General features: G+C 49.4%; 1 protein-coding gene across 1 annotated transcript; it reads left to right on the plus strand.

Moving 5' to 3' along the window:
• The first annotated feature begins 17,785 nt into the window (after window positions 1-17,785).
• Window positions 17,786-18,424, plus strand: LOC124673218 (transcription factor bHLH149-like). The gene has a single exon (XM_047209336.1). It carries the CDS (start codon window positions 17,786-17,788, stop codon window positions 18,422-18,424), a length of 639 nt encoding a protein of 212 aa, XP_047065292.1.
• Window positions 18,425-18,950: the final 526 nt, after the last annotated feature.

An 18,950-nucleotide genomic window follows, 5' to 3' on the forward strand; every position in this document is an offset into this window, starting at 1 on the left:
GTAAAATCGGATCGGAGCAGTTCTGTACTGGAAAAGTTCTCTAATTGCCGGCCTGTAAAACCTAACCCTAGAATAGGAAAGGTTGGAGAGAATCAGCACAACGTATCAACGTACGTGGCTGGTGTTGTATATTTATAGATTGAAGAGATTACATCAGATTACAATACAGGGACATATATGTAAATACACTCGTCTAACACCCTCCCTCAATCTTAGCCGTATCAAGAAGGCTGAGATTGCGCCGGCAGGCCGAGAACTGTGGCAAAGGCAACGGCTTGGTGAAGATGTCCGCAAGTTGATCTTTAGATGAGATGAACTTGATATGTAGAAGCTTCTGTGCAACTCTCTCTCGTACAAAATGATGATCAACCTCAATATGCTTAGTCCGAGCATAAAACACAGGGTTAGATGATAAGTACGTAGCTCCAATATTGTCACACCATAGAATCGGTGGATGAGCCTGTGGTACTCCTAGCTCCTGAAGCAACGACTGTACCCAAATCAACTCAGCAGTGGCATTAGCAAGAGCCTTGTACTCAGACTCCGTACTAGAACGCGACACTGTAGCTTGTTTCCGTGCACTCCAGGCGATCAAGTTAGGCCCATAGAAGATGGCATGTCCCCCCGTGGATCGCCTGTCATCAGAGTCCCCAGCCCAGTCTGCATCAGAGAATGCTGACAAAAGACTAGAAGAGGAGCGCCGAAGATGAATCCCATGTGAGATGGTAGAGCTGATGTAGCGAAGAATACGCTTCACAGCAGACCAGTGAGGTTGACGAGGAGTCTGCATGTACTGACACACTTTATTAACTGCAAACGAGATATCAGGCCATGTGACTAGTAAATACTGCAAACCACCAACAATGCTGCGATAGGTAGTAGCCTCATCAGATGTCAAGAGATCCCCATCAGCAGCAGACAAACAGTCAGTAACAGTCATAGGAGTAGAGGCTGACTTGCACTCAAGCATACCAGCACGGCGAAGAATATCAAGAGCATACTTCTTCTGAGTAAGAGCGAGACCCTGAGAGACATCAGAAACCTCTATCCCCAGAAAAAAGCGAAGAGAGCCCAAATCCTTCACCGCAAACGCAGACTGTAAACCATGAACAAGACGACCAACCGCAGAAGGCGAAGAGCTCACCACAATGATGTCATCGACATAGACCAAGAGATACATGGTGATATCCGGACGACGAAGCATAAAGAGGGAGGTGTCGGCACTGGAAGGAACAAAGCCAAGATCCCGAAGAACACTCCCAAGGCGAGCATGCCAGGCACGGGGCGCCTGTTTAAGCCCATAGAGAGCTTTGACCAAACGACAGAGATGCTGAGGATGAGCTGAATCAACAAACCCAGGCGGCTGACGCATGTAGACCTCCTCCTCAAGAACACCATGGAGGAATGCATTCTGAACATCAAGTTGCCGAAGATGCCAACCACGCGAGACTGCAAGAGAGAACAGAAGGCGAATAGTGGTGGGCTTAATGACAGGGCTGAAAGTATCTTCATAGTCCAGTCCATACCGCTGTTTGAATCCCTTGGCAACCAGGCGCGCTTTGTAGCGCTCAATGGACCCGTCGGAGTGACGCTTGATCTTGAAGACCCACTTAGAGTCAATGACATTGATACCTGAACGAGGAGGAACCAGCCGCCAGGTCTCATTGCGAAGAAGGGCCTGATATTCAGTCTCCATCGCCTCACGCCAGTGCGGTATACGCATAGCATCGTGATGAGAAGTCGGCTCAGAAGACGGATCGGAGATACCATGAGCAGAACACGCCGTCAGCCAGGCAACGGACCCATCTGTCCAGACCTTGGGCCGAGAGTGGCCGGTGCGGCTGCGAGTGACTGGCCGCGGTGGTACAGACGGCTGCTGAGACGGCAGCGAACGCCCGCTTGTCGTCGCGTCGGCATCAGGAGGTGCAGCAGGAGACACCTGGGCCGGCCCAGGCGAGGATGGGCCAGACGAGAGTGGCGACGCAGGGGCATCTGCCGCCGGGGGCGAAGCAGACGGACCCGGAGACGAGGCGCGGGCCGGAGTGGCGGGGCTGCCACCAGGCAGATCGGGCGGGGAAGAGCCGGCCCGTGCATGGAGCTGCATGGGGCTGGGGTCCGCACTTTCAACATGATCGACGTGATCATCAGGGGGCGTGGACGGCTGATCCAGAAGCTCCAGCCGAGCTCCTCGAGCTGTTCCTGCACCATGGTTAGGAAGCAAGGAAGGAGAATACGCAATATCTGCAAATTGGTCAATGGAAACTGGTGTAGAAGTGGGGTCAACAGATGTATTGGTAGAAGGCATATGTGCAAAGGGGAAAACATTCTCATCGAATATGACATCGCGAGAAATATAGACTCTATTGGACGGGACATGCAAACATTTGTAGCCTTTATGTAAGGAGCTATAACCAAGAAAGACACACTTCTTAGAACGAAATTCAAGTTTGCGGCTGTTGTAAGGTCTGAGATGGGGCCAACATGCACAACGAAAAACCTTGAAAAATGTGTAGTCTGGGGTTTCATGCAAGAGTACTTCCAATGGAGTTTTCATGTCAAGAACACGAGTAGGAAGTCGATTGATAAGAAAACATGCCGTATGAAACGCGTCACTCCAGAAGTGAAACGGCAAGGAGGCATGTGCAAGTAGAGTAGTCCAGTTTCTATAATGTGGCGGTGTTTGCGCTCAGCAGCCCCATTTTGTTGATGAGTATGGGGACACGCAACACGATGATCAATGCCAAGATTATTAAAGAAAGTATTGAGATTACGATATTCGCCTCCCCAATCCGATTGAACATGAATGATTTTGTGGCTAAGTAGACGTTCAACATGTGTTTGAAATTGCAAGAAGTCATTAAAAACATCAGACTTGCGCTTAAGCAAATAAAGCCATGTGAATTTACTAAAAGCATCAATAAAGCTCACAGACCACTAATGGAAGTTTGGGCAGGGCCCCAGACATCTGTGAAGATAAGCTCTAAAGGAGCTTTTATTACACGAGTGGAGGATGAAAAAGGTAACTGATGACTTTTGCCTTGTCGACAGGCATCACACACTAAGGAGTTTTTATTACTAGACTCAATAGGTAGGGCGTGGCGACGAAGAACATGCTCAACCACTGGGGACGCTGGATGTCCTAGACGACAGTGCCAGTTGGACGAAGACACTCGGATGCTGGTGAAAGCTTGCCTGACCGGGGGCCCTCGGCCACCAACTGGATAGAGGGCACCATGACTCCGACCACTAAGAATGATTTCCCTCGTATCTCTGTCCTTCACAAAAAGATCAAACGGATGAATTTCAACAAAGACGTTATTGTCAAGAGCAAGTTTATGAGCGAGATAAAAGGTTCTTAGTGACTTGAGGACAGACTAGAATATCTTTGAGACAAAGCGGGGTGGCAGTGTTGGTGGAAAGAGTAGATTGACCAATATGAGATATGCGCATACCTTGACCATTTGCGGTGTGCACATGGTCCTTCCCGTGATACGGTTCCTTGACGCCAAGCTTGTCCAGCTCGCCAGTGAGATGATCAGTGGCGCCAGTATCCATGTACCAAACTGGATCAACAGGATAGGATGGAGTGTATGCAGCCTGGTGGTGATTGCCATGCGTTACCATCGATACTTGGCGCTCCAGATTGGCGCCATCATTGCCTACACCGAGGAAGTCCTTGTCAAAGCGCTTCCAGCAACGCGCCGCGATGTGACCAAGCGTGTTGCAAAGCTGGCACAGTGGACGATTCCCATCGGATGTATTCCAGCGGCGCCCGCCTCCACCTCCGCCCCCTCCGTTGTTGGAACCGGAGGAGTTGTTGGAGTAGGGCAGATTAGAGGGCGACGGCGCACCACGGCCACCACCGAAACCAGAGGGCGGCGGCGTCCCACGGCCACCACCAAAGTTGCCAGCGGGAGGGTAGTTGGGCTTGGAGTAGCCCCCCCCGCTGCCGCCCGTCTGTGGGCGAGGCGTACCACGGCCACCGCCACGGTACGCGGCATTCGCCGAGGCGCCACTTTGGAGAGCGGCTGCACGGCGACTCTCGACACGCTGCTCGGTGGACAGCAGGCGAGCGTGGAGTTCACGTGTGGAGATCGGTGTCTCGCGGCCATTGATGTTCTCGGCCAGATTGTCGTAATCCTCGTCAAGCCCATTGAGAACATAGGCGACGAAGTCCTCCTGAGCTAGAGGCTGGCCCATTGCAGTGAGAGAGTCCGACAGGGCCTTGATCTTGTTGAAGTACGTCGTGATCGACGAGGTTTGCTTCTCCATCTTCTGCAGTTGCCCACGGATATGCACAGATTGCGCACTGAAGTGGGTATCGAAGGAGTCACAGAGAGTCACCCAGGCCTCCTGCGCCGTGGCGGCAAACATCACCAGGCCACCAACGGCAGGGAGTAGCTGATCCCTGACAGCAGCGCCTGGTCTTGCATCACCCAGGCCCGGTGCTCGGGATTGGGGATCGCTGCGGGGCGCCCCTCGAACTGTACAAGGACACGCTCCGGCGGGCACGGATACGTCCCGTCTACGTACCCCATCAAGAACTGAGAGCGCAGGAGCGGGAGGATGGCAGAACGCCACAACAAGTAGTTGTCGCTGCCGAGCTTGACTGTCAGGAGGTTGCCGAAGTGGAGCGGCGCAGCGACGGCGGCAGTTGACGACGAGGCACCCCCGAAGCCTGCCGAGGAGAACATGCTCCCGGCGGGAAGGGTACCCATGGAGGACAGCGTAGATGCGCTGATAGTCGAGGCAGAGAGAGCCACAAGGCTGGACGGCGCGGAGATCGCGCCAGTAGTCGACAAGGAGAGAGCGCCGATGGTGGACGGCGGAGACAGAGTCCCGTCGGTGGCCATGGCGAGCGCCCCAGCGGTGCTTTGTTGGAGAACACCGGTGGTGGCGTCAGTGGAGCTAGCGGAAGACATGAACGCGGCGGCGGCGGCTACCAGATTGGATCGGCGGCGGCGGCGCACGCGTGCTCTGATACCATGTAAAACCTAACCCTAGAATAGGAAAGGTTGGAGAGAATCAGCACAACGTATCAACGTACGTGGCTGGTGTTGTATATTTATAGATTGAAGAGATTACATCAGATTACAATACAGAAACATATATGTAAATACATTGTCTAACACGGCCTTCCTTTGCACTTCCAGCCGCGCCATGAGAGCCGACATTGCCATGGCTGACCTAAAGTAGCAGCAGCGCATCACAAAGGATGGCCGATGGGCCAATCCGGAGGAGGAGGATGGCAGATCGAAGTAAAAAGAAAAAAACCTACAGGAGGAGGCGCGGGGGGAGGAGGGCTTGAGGCGAACGAGGCCGGTCGAGGGAAACATATCTGGCTGCCCAGGCGGACGACGCCGGCGCATAGCGCAACCATCTCCACCAACTCGTCGACATCATGAGGCCGTCCACAGGAAACTCACGCAAACATCGTCTCTGCATCGTGTCCAGTGGCTGCCGGGGCAGACGACGCTGGTATGTCCCGCAACGATCTTCGGCTTCTCCTGGACTTCATGGGCTGGCTTGCCCGTTCATGTGCATGCTGCTGAGCTGATCCTGCACCTCAGATTTATTTCTTGCGGTGCCCCTTTTTCCTGCACTTTCAATCAAGATGCTTCAAGAGCCCATGGTCCATGGATGCAAGTCAAGTCATTGGTGGCTTTGAATCTTTCTACGACATTCGATTTTGTTGTCGTTCATAGACACAAGTCGACTAGCTGGCCGATGTCCGATCCGGTTCATGGGCCTCGTCGAGCACCAGAACCTCGTCGCCTACTGTGTCCACCCAGACGTTTTTTTTTTTTTGAAACGGAGGCAAAAGCTTTGCCTCATTCTATTAATTAAGAAGAAAGTGCCCAATTTTTAGGAGAAAATCGTGCGAAAATCAACAACACACACTTAGCACCCCGGCCAACCTGGCTACCCACACGAAGCACAGACGCCATCGAGGAGAAAGACCATCGTTGACGATGTCATCGAGCGTCATCGTCGTCACTCGTCCACGAGACAGCGATTCCGACTTCACCTTAGACAACCGCCAACGAGACCCCCGCCGCAAACGGCATCGGCACCCAAGCGAGCCTATGCCAAACAGTCGGCCCCCAAGCACGTCGAGGAGGAGGCAGCTTCGACTTCAACCGTGACCTTCATAGGAGAGGTTGCACACCTTGCACCGACGCAAGCACCAATCAAGTGGCATCGTTGCCACAAGTCGCCTCGCAGCTCCGACTTCACCATCATGGCAGGGGTGACGAAGGACATGCCGCAACTCCGATCCGCACACCATTGTCATCGTCGCCACGCAACCCATGACGCCAACACCATCCAACTTCCACGGGTCCCTCCGACCTAAGCAGCTCCAAATCGATGCCCTCAGGAGGGAAGACGACACAAGAATACCGCCATCGACCGATCACGAATGATCTAGGGATTTCCCCGGAGCATACCCAGACAGGAAGCCACAACGTCACCTCGGCGATGCCTTCAAGAAGGGAGCGGCGCCCGAAGCCGCCGCCATCGCCGGCCTCGGCCAGCTGCACAGTTCAAACGTGCGCACCTGTCCACCCATGGAACGGCAGGCGGAAGATAAACGTACAATACATGCTGGTGTATGGCCGGGCATGCAAAAACACATAGAATGTTTTCTACTGTATTTGTGGTTAGTTGATGCTGCCACGGCCGGACGGCAAGGAGGACGACAACTACAAGCCCCCGATGGCGGAGCTATGCAAGATTTACAGCTACATGCCGACAGTATTCCCAGGGTACGTATGACCAGGGGACATAGAGATGCATTGCAGCAAGAACCAAAGATTCAAACGGGTGGAGTATTCATATGCAGGGTCGGAGGAACTCGCTCTGCTTGAGTAGTAGAGTTTGATGAGCTATACGATCCAGGTCCAAGTACGAGTGGTACGGGAAAATCGGGTCCGTGTCCATCTGCGATGCTACAGCCCGATCGGGAGCATCCTGGTTGCGGCGTCCACATCTGCTCTCAGTTTTTCTGCAGAAGTCGCTGGTGCAAGGTGGGCAGAGGCAGCCGCGGCCAAACTTTGGGCAATCTACTTATATAAAGGGATGTGCTATCATTTTCGGATGTGCTATCTTCTTTTAATCAGATCCATGAGCTGAGGTAGCTGCTCTCTAAGCTGATAGGTTTACCTACCTAGCCAGCCTTCCATGGTCCAACTGACACCACAAGATGATTTAGCTTGATCATCCGGCGCTGACGGGCTGGTCCATTCATTTGCTATGGTCTGATCGGAGAAAATCCTGCCGCCATCTCCTTGGACAGCTCGTGGTCGTGCGACTACATTGAATTTTGGGAAGATACAGACATCAGACAAATTTCGCGAGATTTGGCACGAAATAAGAAGCAGCGTAGAATGTGATTGAGATTTGAGAGCAAAGATAAGCACCGGTTTGGATCAGTTGCATACGTGAGCTCGTCCGCCCAATTTTTTGGCAGAAATTCTCACGCCGATGCTCTGCTTTGGGATTAATTTTAACTGGTCAAAGCTCTATAGTTGGTCGCTGGTTGGCTTCGTGTGCTGGTGTATCCCTATGGGAAAGAGAGCAAATATCGCTCAAAGTATGCAAGATTGAGAAGGTTTTAACTTGCTACCATCTAAAAAAATAGCTGCAAGCCTACCAATTGTAGCTATACTAACCCATCATCATAATTCAAAAAGGCATGCAATAAATTACGATCAGAGGCATAATATCAACAATTGAAGAACATCAGAAGGTTTTACTTCTTTTAATACTCCCTCCGGTTCATATTAATTGACTCTAATATGGATGTATCTAGACACATTTTAGTTCTAGATACATCCATATTGAAGTCAATTAATATGAATCGGAGGGAGTAACTCATAATAATATTAAGTTGTTTTACTATTTTATAATTTGGTGGCTATAACTAGAGTTACGAGGAAACGCACTAGGAAGTAGGAGCGATCGTGGCAAGGTGGGAGTGCGACCCAAATTGGTGAAGTGTGAAACTTTTGAAAGGAAGCACTTCTCCATTTAATTATTAAGTTAGTTTAGGATTTTAATTATTAAGTTAGGTTATGATTTCACTCTGTTTTATGCAAGGGATTGATATTCTGTGCTGAAATTTTGATAACCTAAAAAATATTAAATTAACCCTAAGAAATGCACAGGAAGCAAGTAGAACACCCGTAGCAACGCACGGACAAATTTCCTAGTACAGAAAAAAGAAAGAAACGCGAACTAGGTCGACCAGCTGGCATATAGGGTTCGCCCATCTGGCCTGGCCTGCCTTGCACACACGTGCCCGGCCTGTACTCTTTCCCGGGGTATTCAAGCCCATCAAGAAATCGCGCCGTTCATAAACAGAGTAGGCAGGCCTAGCAAAATCGAACGAGGCCGGGCCAAGCTCCTAGTGGTGCAGCTCCTTTTCTTTTTCCCAGCTGCTCGGACTGCAGCACGTGCATTCAGTTTCAGAGCAGTCAGTTAGTTAACACGCAACTGCGAGGATGAGTCGCCATAAAACACCAGTATCATATTGCCGCACTGCTGATCCATATCCGGCTCCGACAGTATCATGCAGTTAGCAGTTCGCTGGTTGCTGGTTGTTGGGCGATGCATCGGATATATCCACAATCCCGCGTTACAGTTTGACACGGAACCAAAATCAGCCCGTCTAAATCAATAGGATATCTGACTGAATGACTGACTGCCTGACTGATTCATCCATCCACAAACTAATCCCAGAATCCCAAATGCAGTGGCCTGCATGTGCGTGGCTATCTGAACTTGACTTTTGCGGCGCCAAATGTCACGCCCGGTCTAAACTAATCTCCTTTTGCTTTGCCGTCGTCGTAGTCCCACTGATTGATCGCCTCGCACATGCATGAGTACAAAGAATCAGTTTAATTTGATTGATCGGTGAGTTCGCTCGCCGATTAGTGGCGGCTGATCTACATGTGTCAGCTCTCAGCTGAGGCCACTCTGTACTTCTGTGCGCTGGCAGAAAGTGGTACGTATTTACTTCTCTCATTACGCAGATGCAGGGTTGCCGATCGTTGATCTACAAACACAAACAGCTAGATGCCCGATCTGGTAACAGTTTAGTCCTTCGATTGGTGAACATGATCAAGGAAAAAGGAAACCATTTGGCAGCGGACATGTGTCAGCTCTCTGCCGAGACCACGCTGTACTTGCGAGCTCTGGCAGAAACTGGTATTTACCAAGCACAAACAGCTAGATGCCCGATCGAGCAACAGTTTGGTCATTCGATTGGTGAACATGATCAAAGAAAAGAAAATCATTGCGACTGTTCTAGTGTGTCGAGCGACTGCAGGATCGATCGGCGTGTCGTGCCGCGCTCTGATGCTCACCAGGACAGGATCACAGGACGATTCATATGTATGCTGACGCCGAATCAAGGCCCCGATGAACAGAAGCCGGAGCCATGTGCCTGAATAGACGGACCTCCTGATCCACAGAGAGTTGCCCAGCGTTTCAGGCTTTCCGCCCGTACGTGGCCGCGCGTGGCCGGGGCACCACCACGCCACGAGTCTGTTGGAGAACGTGCGTGCTGAGGCTGGCCGTTCATGCGACGGCCGACGGGGCATATGCCAGGCTCCACCACCGCTCCATGGCGTCGGCGTTGGAGCCGGAGATCGATCTCACTCGCTAGCACAGCACAATGAAATTGTTAGCCAAGAACTGTTCCCGCATGCTCCCCGCGCGCGCCTGTGGATCCACATGGCCTAAGCTAAGCGTCCTACAAACGATCATTGGGGATCTCTGTTGAAAATAGGAAATCGAGGGAAGTGAAAACAGCCATGTTTGGATGTGGCAGGTTAGATTCTCTCCACTCCAATTCAAGCTGCTGAAGCGAAACAGTCAGAGAAGCCTGTAGCTTCCTCTGAAGCCTGAACCTCTGAAGCATGGGTAAATGCCCGTGCAGGACTGATTCACCTGACGTGGCATCGCTGGCATCGAATACACGCGCAGGAACGCAGGGATCAGGATCAGGTTGCCATCTTCTGAACGACCTGAAAAACCCGCAGAGGCCAGCAGTCGAGCAGCAGTGGAGCCATGTGTACAGTTAGTTCCATCTGAATTTGCACCGTACTGTATTTGCCAATCTGGATGCGTTCCATCCAGTTACCATTCAGTAGCCATGGTTTTACAATGCCTGAAACCAGCAAGCTTCGTTAACGTTGAACCCTCGGTCCGTGCTATGCTGCTGTTTTATTTTCAGTCCGCAGGTACTAAGCAGGAAGAGTGCGACGACATAGAACGTGTTTTTCTTTTTTTCCTGAATGCTCTGCTGCATGCGTGCGTCGGCGCTGATTCATGCTTATCTTTCGGTCTATCAGGTTAGGTAACACGATAAGCCGGTCCAAGGAAGCAAGCTAGTACTACTACATAACAATGCAGCTAAGGTTTTTCTGCTCTCAAACGTGTCAAAACTGTTAAAACTAGAATCGTAAAGGAGAGAAACAACAAGCAAATCATTCAACTGATCACTTATTCCATTGATGATCTCAGTATATATACAAAGGGAGGAGACGCGAGTGGAGAGTCGCGTCCGTACGAGAGGGTGCGAAGATGTCGGTTGTCATATTGCAAACCGACATAGAGAATTACATGGGAGGATTATCTCCTTAATTAATCTAATCTATTAATTAAATCCTAACACTCCCCCTAATCCTTCCTTGTCCTTGTGATCGATCATCTCTGGAATCATCTCCTCCAAAAACCCTGTGGAAAAAATATGAGGAGAGTTGTGTCTATGATATGTTGCTAAAACTCCTTAAAACCCAGTGGGAAAATAAGGATAAAATGGTGCAACATATAATAGTTAGATATGTTGTTAAAACTCCTTCAAAACCCAGTGGAAAAATAAGGAGAAAATGACACAGCATATAATTGGTATTGTCTCTTTGTTAACTCGATACGAGAAAAACCTTGTAAAAGGGAAAAACCCCATAGAGTATAGAGAACAATATATGTCGTATATATTTTCCTCGAAAAACCCCGGCGGGGAAAATAGAAAATATGACATATCATCTTGTGTTGATATTACCTCATTAAAAACCTTGATGAGAACCTGTGTAGTAAACTCATAAAGGGAAAAAGAGTGTAATATGATGCTTTGAACATGATTGATTCAGGAAGATACTCCCCCTGATTCTTGCAAATTTGGAAGCCGTCGCATACCAATTCCATGAAATACTTCTGGAACGTTGAAGTTGGTAGAGACTTCATGAACAAACCAACAACAATATTGTGTGATTTGACTTGCTAGATGTTTATTCTCCAACTCTTCTGAAGTTCATGGAGATAAAACAATCTAGAGGCAACATGCTTAGTGATATTGCTCTTGATGTATCATGTTTGCATCCATGCAACACAAGCAACATTATCTGTGTAGATAATGATTGATGGTTCAAGAGAACCAATACCACATGACTGATGTATGTGGTTTATCATTCCACAAAGCTACACGTGTGTATGAGGCGTTGTATTTTAGAATGATTGGTAGGTGTAGTCACATGTCTCGAAGACATCAATGGAGTGACAGTTCTACCATGTTGATACACATTGTGGGGATCATTCAAGTAGCCAACATCAATGTATCCTGATGATATTGGAGTTCAGATTTCATGAAATTACAAGAATATGTCAAGTAATGTGTGGTGCCTTGGAGATATCGAAAGATATTCTTGATTCCCAACCAATTGTGTTTGTGGGTCCAATGGCACTGAGATATGGAACTTCAAGTCCCAACATCCGTAATACATCATCCCGTGGTTTGAGTGAATTTTTCTCTACGTCTAGAGATCGAACAACCGGCATGGGAGATGGATATGACTTGTCCATTTTCAGTTTCTCCAATATTTATAATATAGGCAACTTGGTGTACCAATACTTGAGTGAAGTAGCTCGACTTGTAAAATCAAAGCACTATTTGGGTTTCACCAAATCCTTCATCTCAAATTCCGTCTTTTAGATGATCACACGCTTCGTCATTGCAAGAGTAATCCTTGTGTATGACAAACACACATGGGTAATCATCATTGTAGGAGTAATCCTTGTGTATAAGGAACTCACTACATCGGTTGTACCAAAATATACCGACAATAATAAGCCATGTTGTGACTTATTAAGTTTACACAATACATGTTGCATTTGCATTTCGATTCGGATTGTGATTCCATCGGAAACCATACATGTCCAAATCTAGTGATTCATATCGATATGTAGTCACTACATCTATCAACTGCATAGATAGATGATTTTGTATTTCCGAAGATATAATTATCGGAAATAGGATTCCACTCGCGTCTGGAGATTAGGTCTCGGATCTCTGCGTAAATCCGACATTGTGCTACAAGCCTTACTTTCTCACCACCTTGTCATCTCATTCCGTTTCTGAAAGAGAACATATTGAACCGCATAGGGAATTCATTTGGAGAAGCGAGGCTAATTCTGCTTGGATTGCACCCTTCGATTGTTTGAGTCCAAGCAAGTGGTTTACACTCTGCCATGGCCATGGTCTTTGGATTTGAATCATTATGAAAGATATTTGCAATCATACAAGGGAAATAATGTCGACATTTGTAGGCTTTAATCATATGATTCTCCAGAATCAATATAGTTGGAGGAAATCTCCCAAGCACCCATGATGACTCTTCGTGATTTCCCAATACGAGTGAGTCTGGATGTTCCGATGTCCCAGCCAGTGTGTGCAAGCTGAAGCTGGGTTGTGGAGGTTTCCCTTCCACTGGGTGTATACTACCCATAAGGTGTTAATCAACGCTAGGTTGATATGCATTTACTGATTGAGAGGATTTCTCCTCGATTAACCTTGTTGCTTCTAGGAAGCTAGATCCTGGTTAGAGGCCGTACTACTCCTCCTCTTTCAGAAATAGGGAGTTGAGTGGTTTTATTGGTACCTCCACTCTTTCGGGCGCATTTCTAACCGGATTAAAGGATTATATATCACCTTTTAATCAGTAAATGAATCTGCCATGTTATTTGCAAAGTGTTGCAAATTTGTGAATCGTAGACGTATAGTACAGATTCTTGAATACGTGGATCAAACCTTTTGTGTATGGACATATGTGACAAAGTGCCGAACTCCAATCTTCGAAAGCCATACAATAATTATTGGAGGCACATGAAGAGAATTTTGCATCATTGTCCATTCAAATTGATTATAATTTGATTTTAGTCCACACTATGGTTGGAAGAGGCCACAAATATCACCTCGAATGCATTCGATCGAGGGACTATATGAGAACCTCAAACTGAGCTACATAATATCCAATTATTAAGAAAAATTAGCTTCATGCAAATCATGACCAATGGAATTGATTTATAGGCAACATGTGCTACGGGTTGAATGTACGTGTAGTACAATCCAAACAATAGAGAGGGTACCTTTTTAAATACTCGTTCCTCATCCATTGGATTGAATCCCGTAGAAATATGTTGTTTCCGTAGTAATTAGATCAAGATTTTTATCTAATTGTGTCGATTTGGTGTCTTGTCGCATGGAGTTCTTTGTTTCTTGTAGTAATCTAACAACTAGATTGAATTATCATCCAGTCTGATTCACGAAAGAAAATGTGCTTTATGTGTTCGGTTTGTCTTCCCGATTGAGCGCTTTATCTATCTTCTTTGTCTGTTCTCCTGCGATTCTTTTACTCGACTTTGGTTGATCTTGATTCTTGAAGCCCGCCTGCCCGTGGCCTCGACTAGGCTGTTCGCTTCGTTATGTTCTTCTTTCGATTCTCAGCGACTTTGCACTGTGATGCTCTCGGCAGAGCGTGCTGATAACGTGTTAAAACTAGAATCGTAAAGGAGAGGAACAACAAGCAAATGATTCAACTGATCACTTATTCCATTGATGATCTCAGTATATATACAAAGGGAGGAGACGCGAGTGGAGAGTCGCGTCCGTACGAGAGGGTGCGAAGATGTCGGTTGTCATATTGCAAACCGACATAGAGAATTACATGGGAGGATTATCTCGTTAATTAATCTAATCTATTAATTAAATCCTAACAAAAACTAGGAGGAGCAGCGTCTCAAATTTGGTAGCTGGGTCAAACGTGATTGACCCAATTCTCCGCTCTCTTGCCAACAGTTTTATTTTTCAGATTTTATTATGTTGGACAAAGGTACACGGGGATTTTTTTGAAGCTAAGAAATGCCTTATTTGCTCTATTTATTTGATAAATTTTTTTGGAGAATTACGGGGGGGATTTTGCTCCCCACCGCTTGTTGTATTACTCGACATGGCTGGCAGCCAGAACTGTTGTACAGGGTGAAGAAAGGGGTACACAGGGGAGGGGAGGGGAGAGGCATATACAAGTTACATGGCAGAGAACAAGAGGAAGATACGGAGAGCGTCGAGCCTCCCACGATCGATGATGTTATAGCGCCATCTCCAAAGAGTGAGGTCATCGGCGGCCCGACGAAGAACCACATTCGCTGTAGAGGACTTGGTGTTGAAGACGAGGTCGTTTCGCGCCTTCCAGAGCGACCATATGATCGTCGCCAGACCGGAGTGCCAGATATGAGTCATCGTCCCAGCGGAAGGTCGCAACTCCCAGAAAGAGAAGGACCTCTCGGGGATGGTAGTACCCATCCGGTCCCAAACCTCCCCAGCCAAGGCGCAGACGAAGAAGAGGTGTCTCCCAGTCTCCGGGAGATGGCAGGATCGTCACTCTTTGGAGATAAAGTTACATCATGAATTACATAAGCCAGAACAATGCCTTATTGTGTATTTCTTTCCTTAGAAGCCTGTAAATCTACAGATAGCAAAATAATAATAAGCAAATAAAGCAGCAAAGCTTGGAGGTGGCAGGTCAGATTCTATCCGATTCAAGCTGGAACAGTCAGAGGAGCCTGTAGCTTCCTGTAAAGTCTGAGTTTCTGAAGCATGGGTAAATGCCCGTGCAGGACTGATTCACCTGCCGTGGCATCGCTGCCATCCACAAATTTGGCGAGGTTCCCTTCTGAATTCTGATCCGCCTTGCAACATAAACGCAGGCAGACAGGCAGGGATCAGGCTGCCGTTTCATGAACGACCTGAAATACCTGCAGACGTCAAAATCGAGCGGCAGCAGAGCCATATGAGCGGAGCCATGCGCGGAGTCACTTGTATCTGACTTTTGACCATATTTGTCAATCTGCGTGTGTTCCATTGAGTTAACATTCAGTAGCCACACTTTTAGATGCCTGGATAATAATACTATTATGATTCGTGAAGGTTCTGAACTCTCTGTCCATGTTATGTTGCTATTTATTTTCACTATGTTGAATGCGTCGGCGCTGATGAACGCTTATCTTTCAATCTATCAGGTTAGGTGAAACGATCAGCCGGTCAAAGCAAGCAAGCAACCTAACCGTGCAGCCTAATTAATAAGTATTTTGTACACTCGAACGTGTCAAAATTAGCTGCGTCAAACGTGTTTGACCTAATTCTCCACTTATCTCCTGCAAACAGTGCAGAGTACTTTTTAGGAATGACTATTTGGCAGTGTTATTCTTCCAATTATAAAATGACATGTGGCATGAGAAATAAACTCCCAAACCCTTAGATGAAGTCATTAACAATTTTTATAGGCAGGTACTGGTTCAATATGGTTACCTTTAGTTAGCAATAAACAAAAAATGAAAATAGTGAAAATCAATTATACATGGCAAGTTTCATGGCCAAATTTGCATGTCCCAGATCATATAAAATCTAGTGTAATGGATTGCAACTCGATAGATAGAGAACTTACACAAGAATAGAAGGAAACTCTAGTCTACATGATTTCAGAAGTTAAAAGTAGTGTATGTTTGCCCAAAATTACATGTCCCATATCATGTAAATGCTAGTGCAATATAATAGGCTGTAATTTGCTAGATAAAAGCTTAATTAAAAACACAAGAAAAATCTTGTTTACATGGTCACAAAATAACAATTACAATGTTGTTTGCCCAAATTTACACGTCGAAAAAAAAACTAGCACTCTGGAAAACTTTCCAAAACTCATCCAAAAGCTACCAGAGAGAGAAGCTAAGATCATCTCCAGTAGTGTCTCCCAAACCGTCCCCCAAAGTGCGCCGGATCGAGCATTTGGGGGACGTGTTTTGTTCGTGCCGCGTTTGGGGGACGTCGCTCCCCAGCCGCATCCTCCAAACGCTGCCCCCAATCAGAAATTCAAATTGTTGCATTCAAAAGAGATCGTTCCCGTCGAATCGTCGCGATCAGAGTAGCGGCGATCAAAGTACTGGGCGCGCGATCATATTACAGTCCGGTGGTGCATGGTAATTACAAGAAGGGGTTGGGCGACGGCGACGTATCCTGAGTCGACGCAGGCCCGTCGATCACGATGACCTCGTCGCGATCTGCCTGGTGATGTGCATGCTCCGTCTGCTCCGTCGCCGATGCAGAGGCCGACGCAGGTGTAGTAGTAGAAGACGCGTCAGCCGGCTCTTGCTCCGCGGTTGCTGCCGCTGCCGCTGCCTGGGCCGCCGCGTCGGCCGCCGCCATTTTGGCTTCGATGTCGTCGAGGATCTAACCTTTGAAGAAGTTGTGCGCCGCCCGCGTCCGGGGAGACATTCCCTCTGTCGATGCTCTCAGCAGGGACATGTCGTCCCTGCGTTTCTTGAGCTCCAACTTCTCCTCTTGCCTCTTGAGCAGCTCCGCCCACATTTCGTCGGCCCTTTTGTGGCGGGAGGGAAAGATTGAGGAGACGTCGGCGAGGCATTTCGTGATCGACGCATGCGTCTTCTCACACGACGCGGCGTCGGCCAAGACGACCTTTTGGCTCCTCTTCATTGTCACTTTGTTGTAGTCGCTCTTGATGAGCTTGCGCTCATCGAACTCGGCCTTGATCCTCGCTCAATACTTCTCGTACTTTTGGTTGGCGCCGATGATGGAGTCATGGCTCACCGTTGCCAACAGATCCTTGAAGAGAGTCGGCTCCCTCCCACACCGATTATTCAAAGGTACCTTCCAATTTTCTCGCATACACGCCAGGATTAACGTCCAAACCTGTTTCATATCTCTTGTATTTTTTTTTTACATCATCGCTAGTGCATTTGCTGTATTTCTTTCTTTCGGAAATACGTATAGGCAATGTAGGAGCGTACGTACATCTGACATGACGATACGTATGTGGAAGTAGGTGAGGTGAAGAGAATGTGCGTGCGCGTGCCTAGCGACGAGTCGGAGCATGTGAGCACCCCTGGCAGCATGTTAGCAGCGCCCATGAGGAACATGGCATGTAGGAAGCCCTCTCTCCATAGTGCCTAATCATGCCCACTGCCCGTCGCGCTGGACCTGCGCATCACTCCCTCGCTCGCTCTTCACGTACGTACGGCCTTCTTCACCGCCCAGAAAAAAAACACCACGGCAAAACCCCATGCACGTACACGCCAGTACGCGCGCCGTCCTTGCCGCCCAAAATGAATCGGGATCGTACACGTCAAACACTAGATGCAAGTTAAGCCTGCCTAGGGTCGTGATTGGCCTAGACGGAGCCACGTACGTGCCGCCAGTTTTGTTTCACTTCGTGTTCATCCATGCACAGTAGGGGCAACAAAGATACAAACGGGACTAGTTAAAAAATTGCCAGTTAAATCCGTTCTCCTGCTATATATTCCGGGGCAGCTCCCCTGCCTCGGACGACAAGCTTCGAAGCAACCGAGACGAGAGCGCCTCCCCTGCGGCACAAGCGCGCGCGCAAACAGAGCTCACTACCAGACCAGCGCGCCAGTGGCTCGGCGCGCGCGATCGATGGCGTCCTCCTCGTCCACGATCCCCGCGGCAACGGCGGGAGACGAGCGGGACCGCAAGCGCAAGCGGGCCGGCGGAGAGGAGCCGGAGACGGATGACGTGGCGGGGCGGCGGCGGCAGGAGGCGCCGTCCAGGTGGCGGACAAGGCGGGAGCACGAGATCTACTCCAGCAAGCTGCTCGACGCGCTGCGCCTCGTGCGCGCCGGCGGCGGCCTCCCGTCCGCGGCGCGCGAGGTGCGCCAGGCCGCCGACCGCGCGCTCGCCGTCGCCGCGCGCGGGCGGTCGCGCTGGAGCCGCGCCGTGCTCGTCCTCGCGTCACGCAGCCGCGCCCGCGCGCACCGCGTGCGTCTCAACTCCCGGGCGCCGGCGCCGCAGCCGCAGGGACGGCGTCCGTCGACGACGGACGCGCCGTCCTCATCTGGCTCGAGCTCCTCAAGCGCGCCGGCGCTGGCGAGGAAGGCGCAGGAGCTGGGCCGGCTGGTGCCCGGGTGCCGGAAGCTGCCCTTCCCGGCGCTCCTCTCCGAGGCGTCCGACTACATCGCCGCGCTCGAGATGCAGGTGCGCGCCATGGCCGCGCTCGCGCAGGCGCTCGCCTCCGTCGCGCCCTCCCCGCCGTCAACCTCGCCGTCGCCGTCGTGATCAATCCAATCCCCCAAGCTCCAAGATTCCCGATCGACGCGCGCGCATATACATTTTTCCCCGTGCGTTCTAGTGTGGTTGATTCACGATACGCTGGCGATTGTTGACCCGGCCAGCCGCGCGCGTGCTAGGAGGACAGAAACCGTGGCTCGTTTCCTTTTAGATCGTTCGTTAGCGTTTCAGTTTGGGGTACGAATTTTGGTGTACGTGTTCTGATCAGCAATTCGACTGATGCATTTGCGCTTGTCCCTTGCTTGCACAGGGCAATTTCAATTTCTGGCGTTCCTGTACGATTTGGATCTCCGTTATGTTTTCTTGGCCGAATATATCGAGCCGCGCGCGTGCTAGGAAGAGAGAAACAGCAAGTTTCCCGTTCCTTGTACATGCTCGTCCATTAGTGTTTCATTTTGGGTGTTTGGGTGTGGCAAATGCCATGAGATTTCCAATACATTTTTGGTCCACGTTCTTAATCGGATTACCTGCAACCAATTTGGCTCCTGGATGCTGTACTGGCTGCCCTGCACAG

This window comes from Lolium rigidum, chromosome 7 (assembly GCF_022539505.1).
Source record: "Lolium rigidum isolate FL_2022 chromosome 7, APGP_CSIRO_Lrig_0.1, whole genome shotgun sequence".
In the NCBI taxonomy this organism is placed as follows: Eukaryota; Viridiplantae; Streptophyta; class Magnoliopsida; order Poales; family Poaceae; genus Lolium; species Lolium rigidum.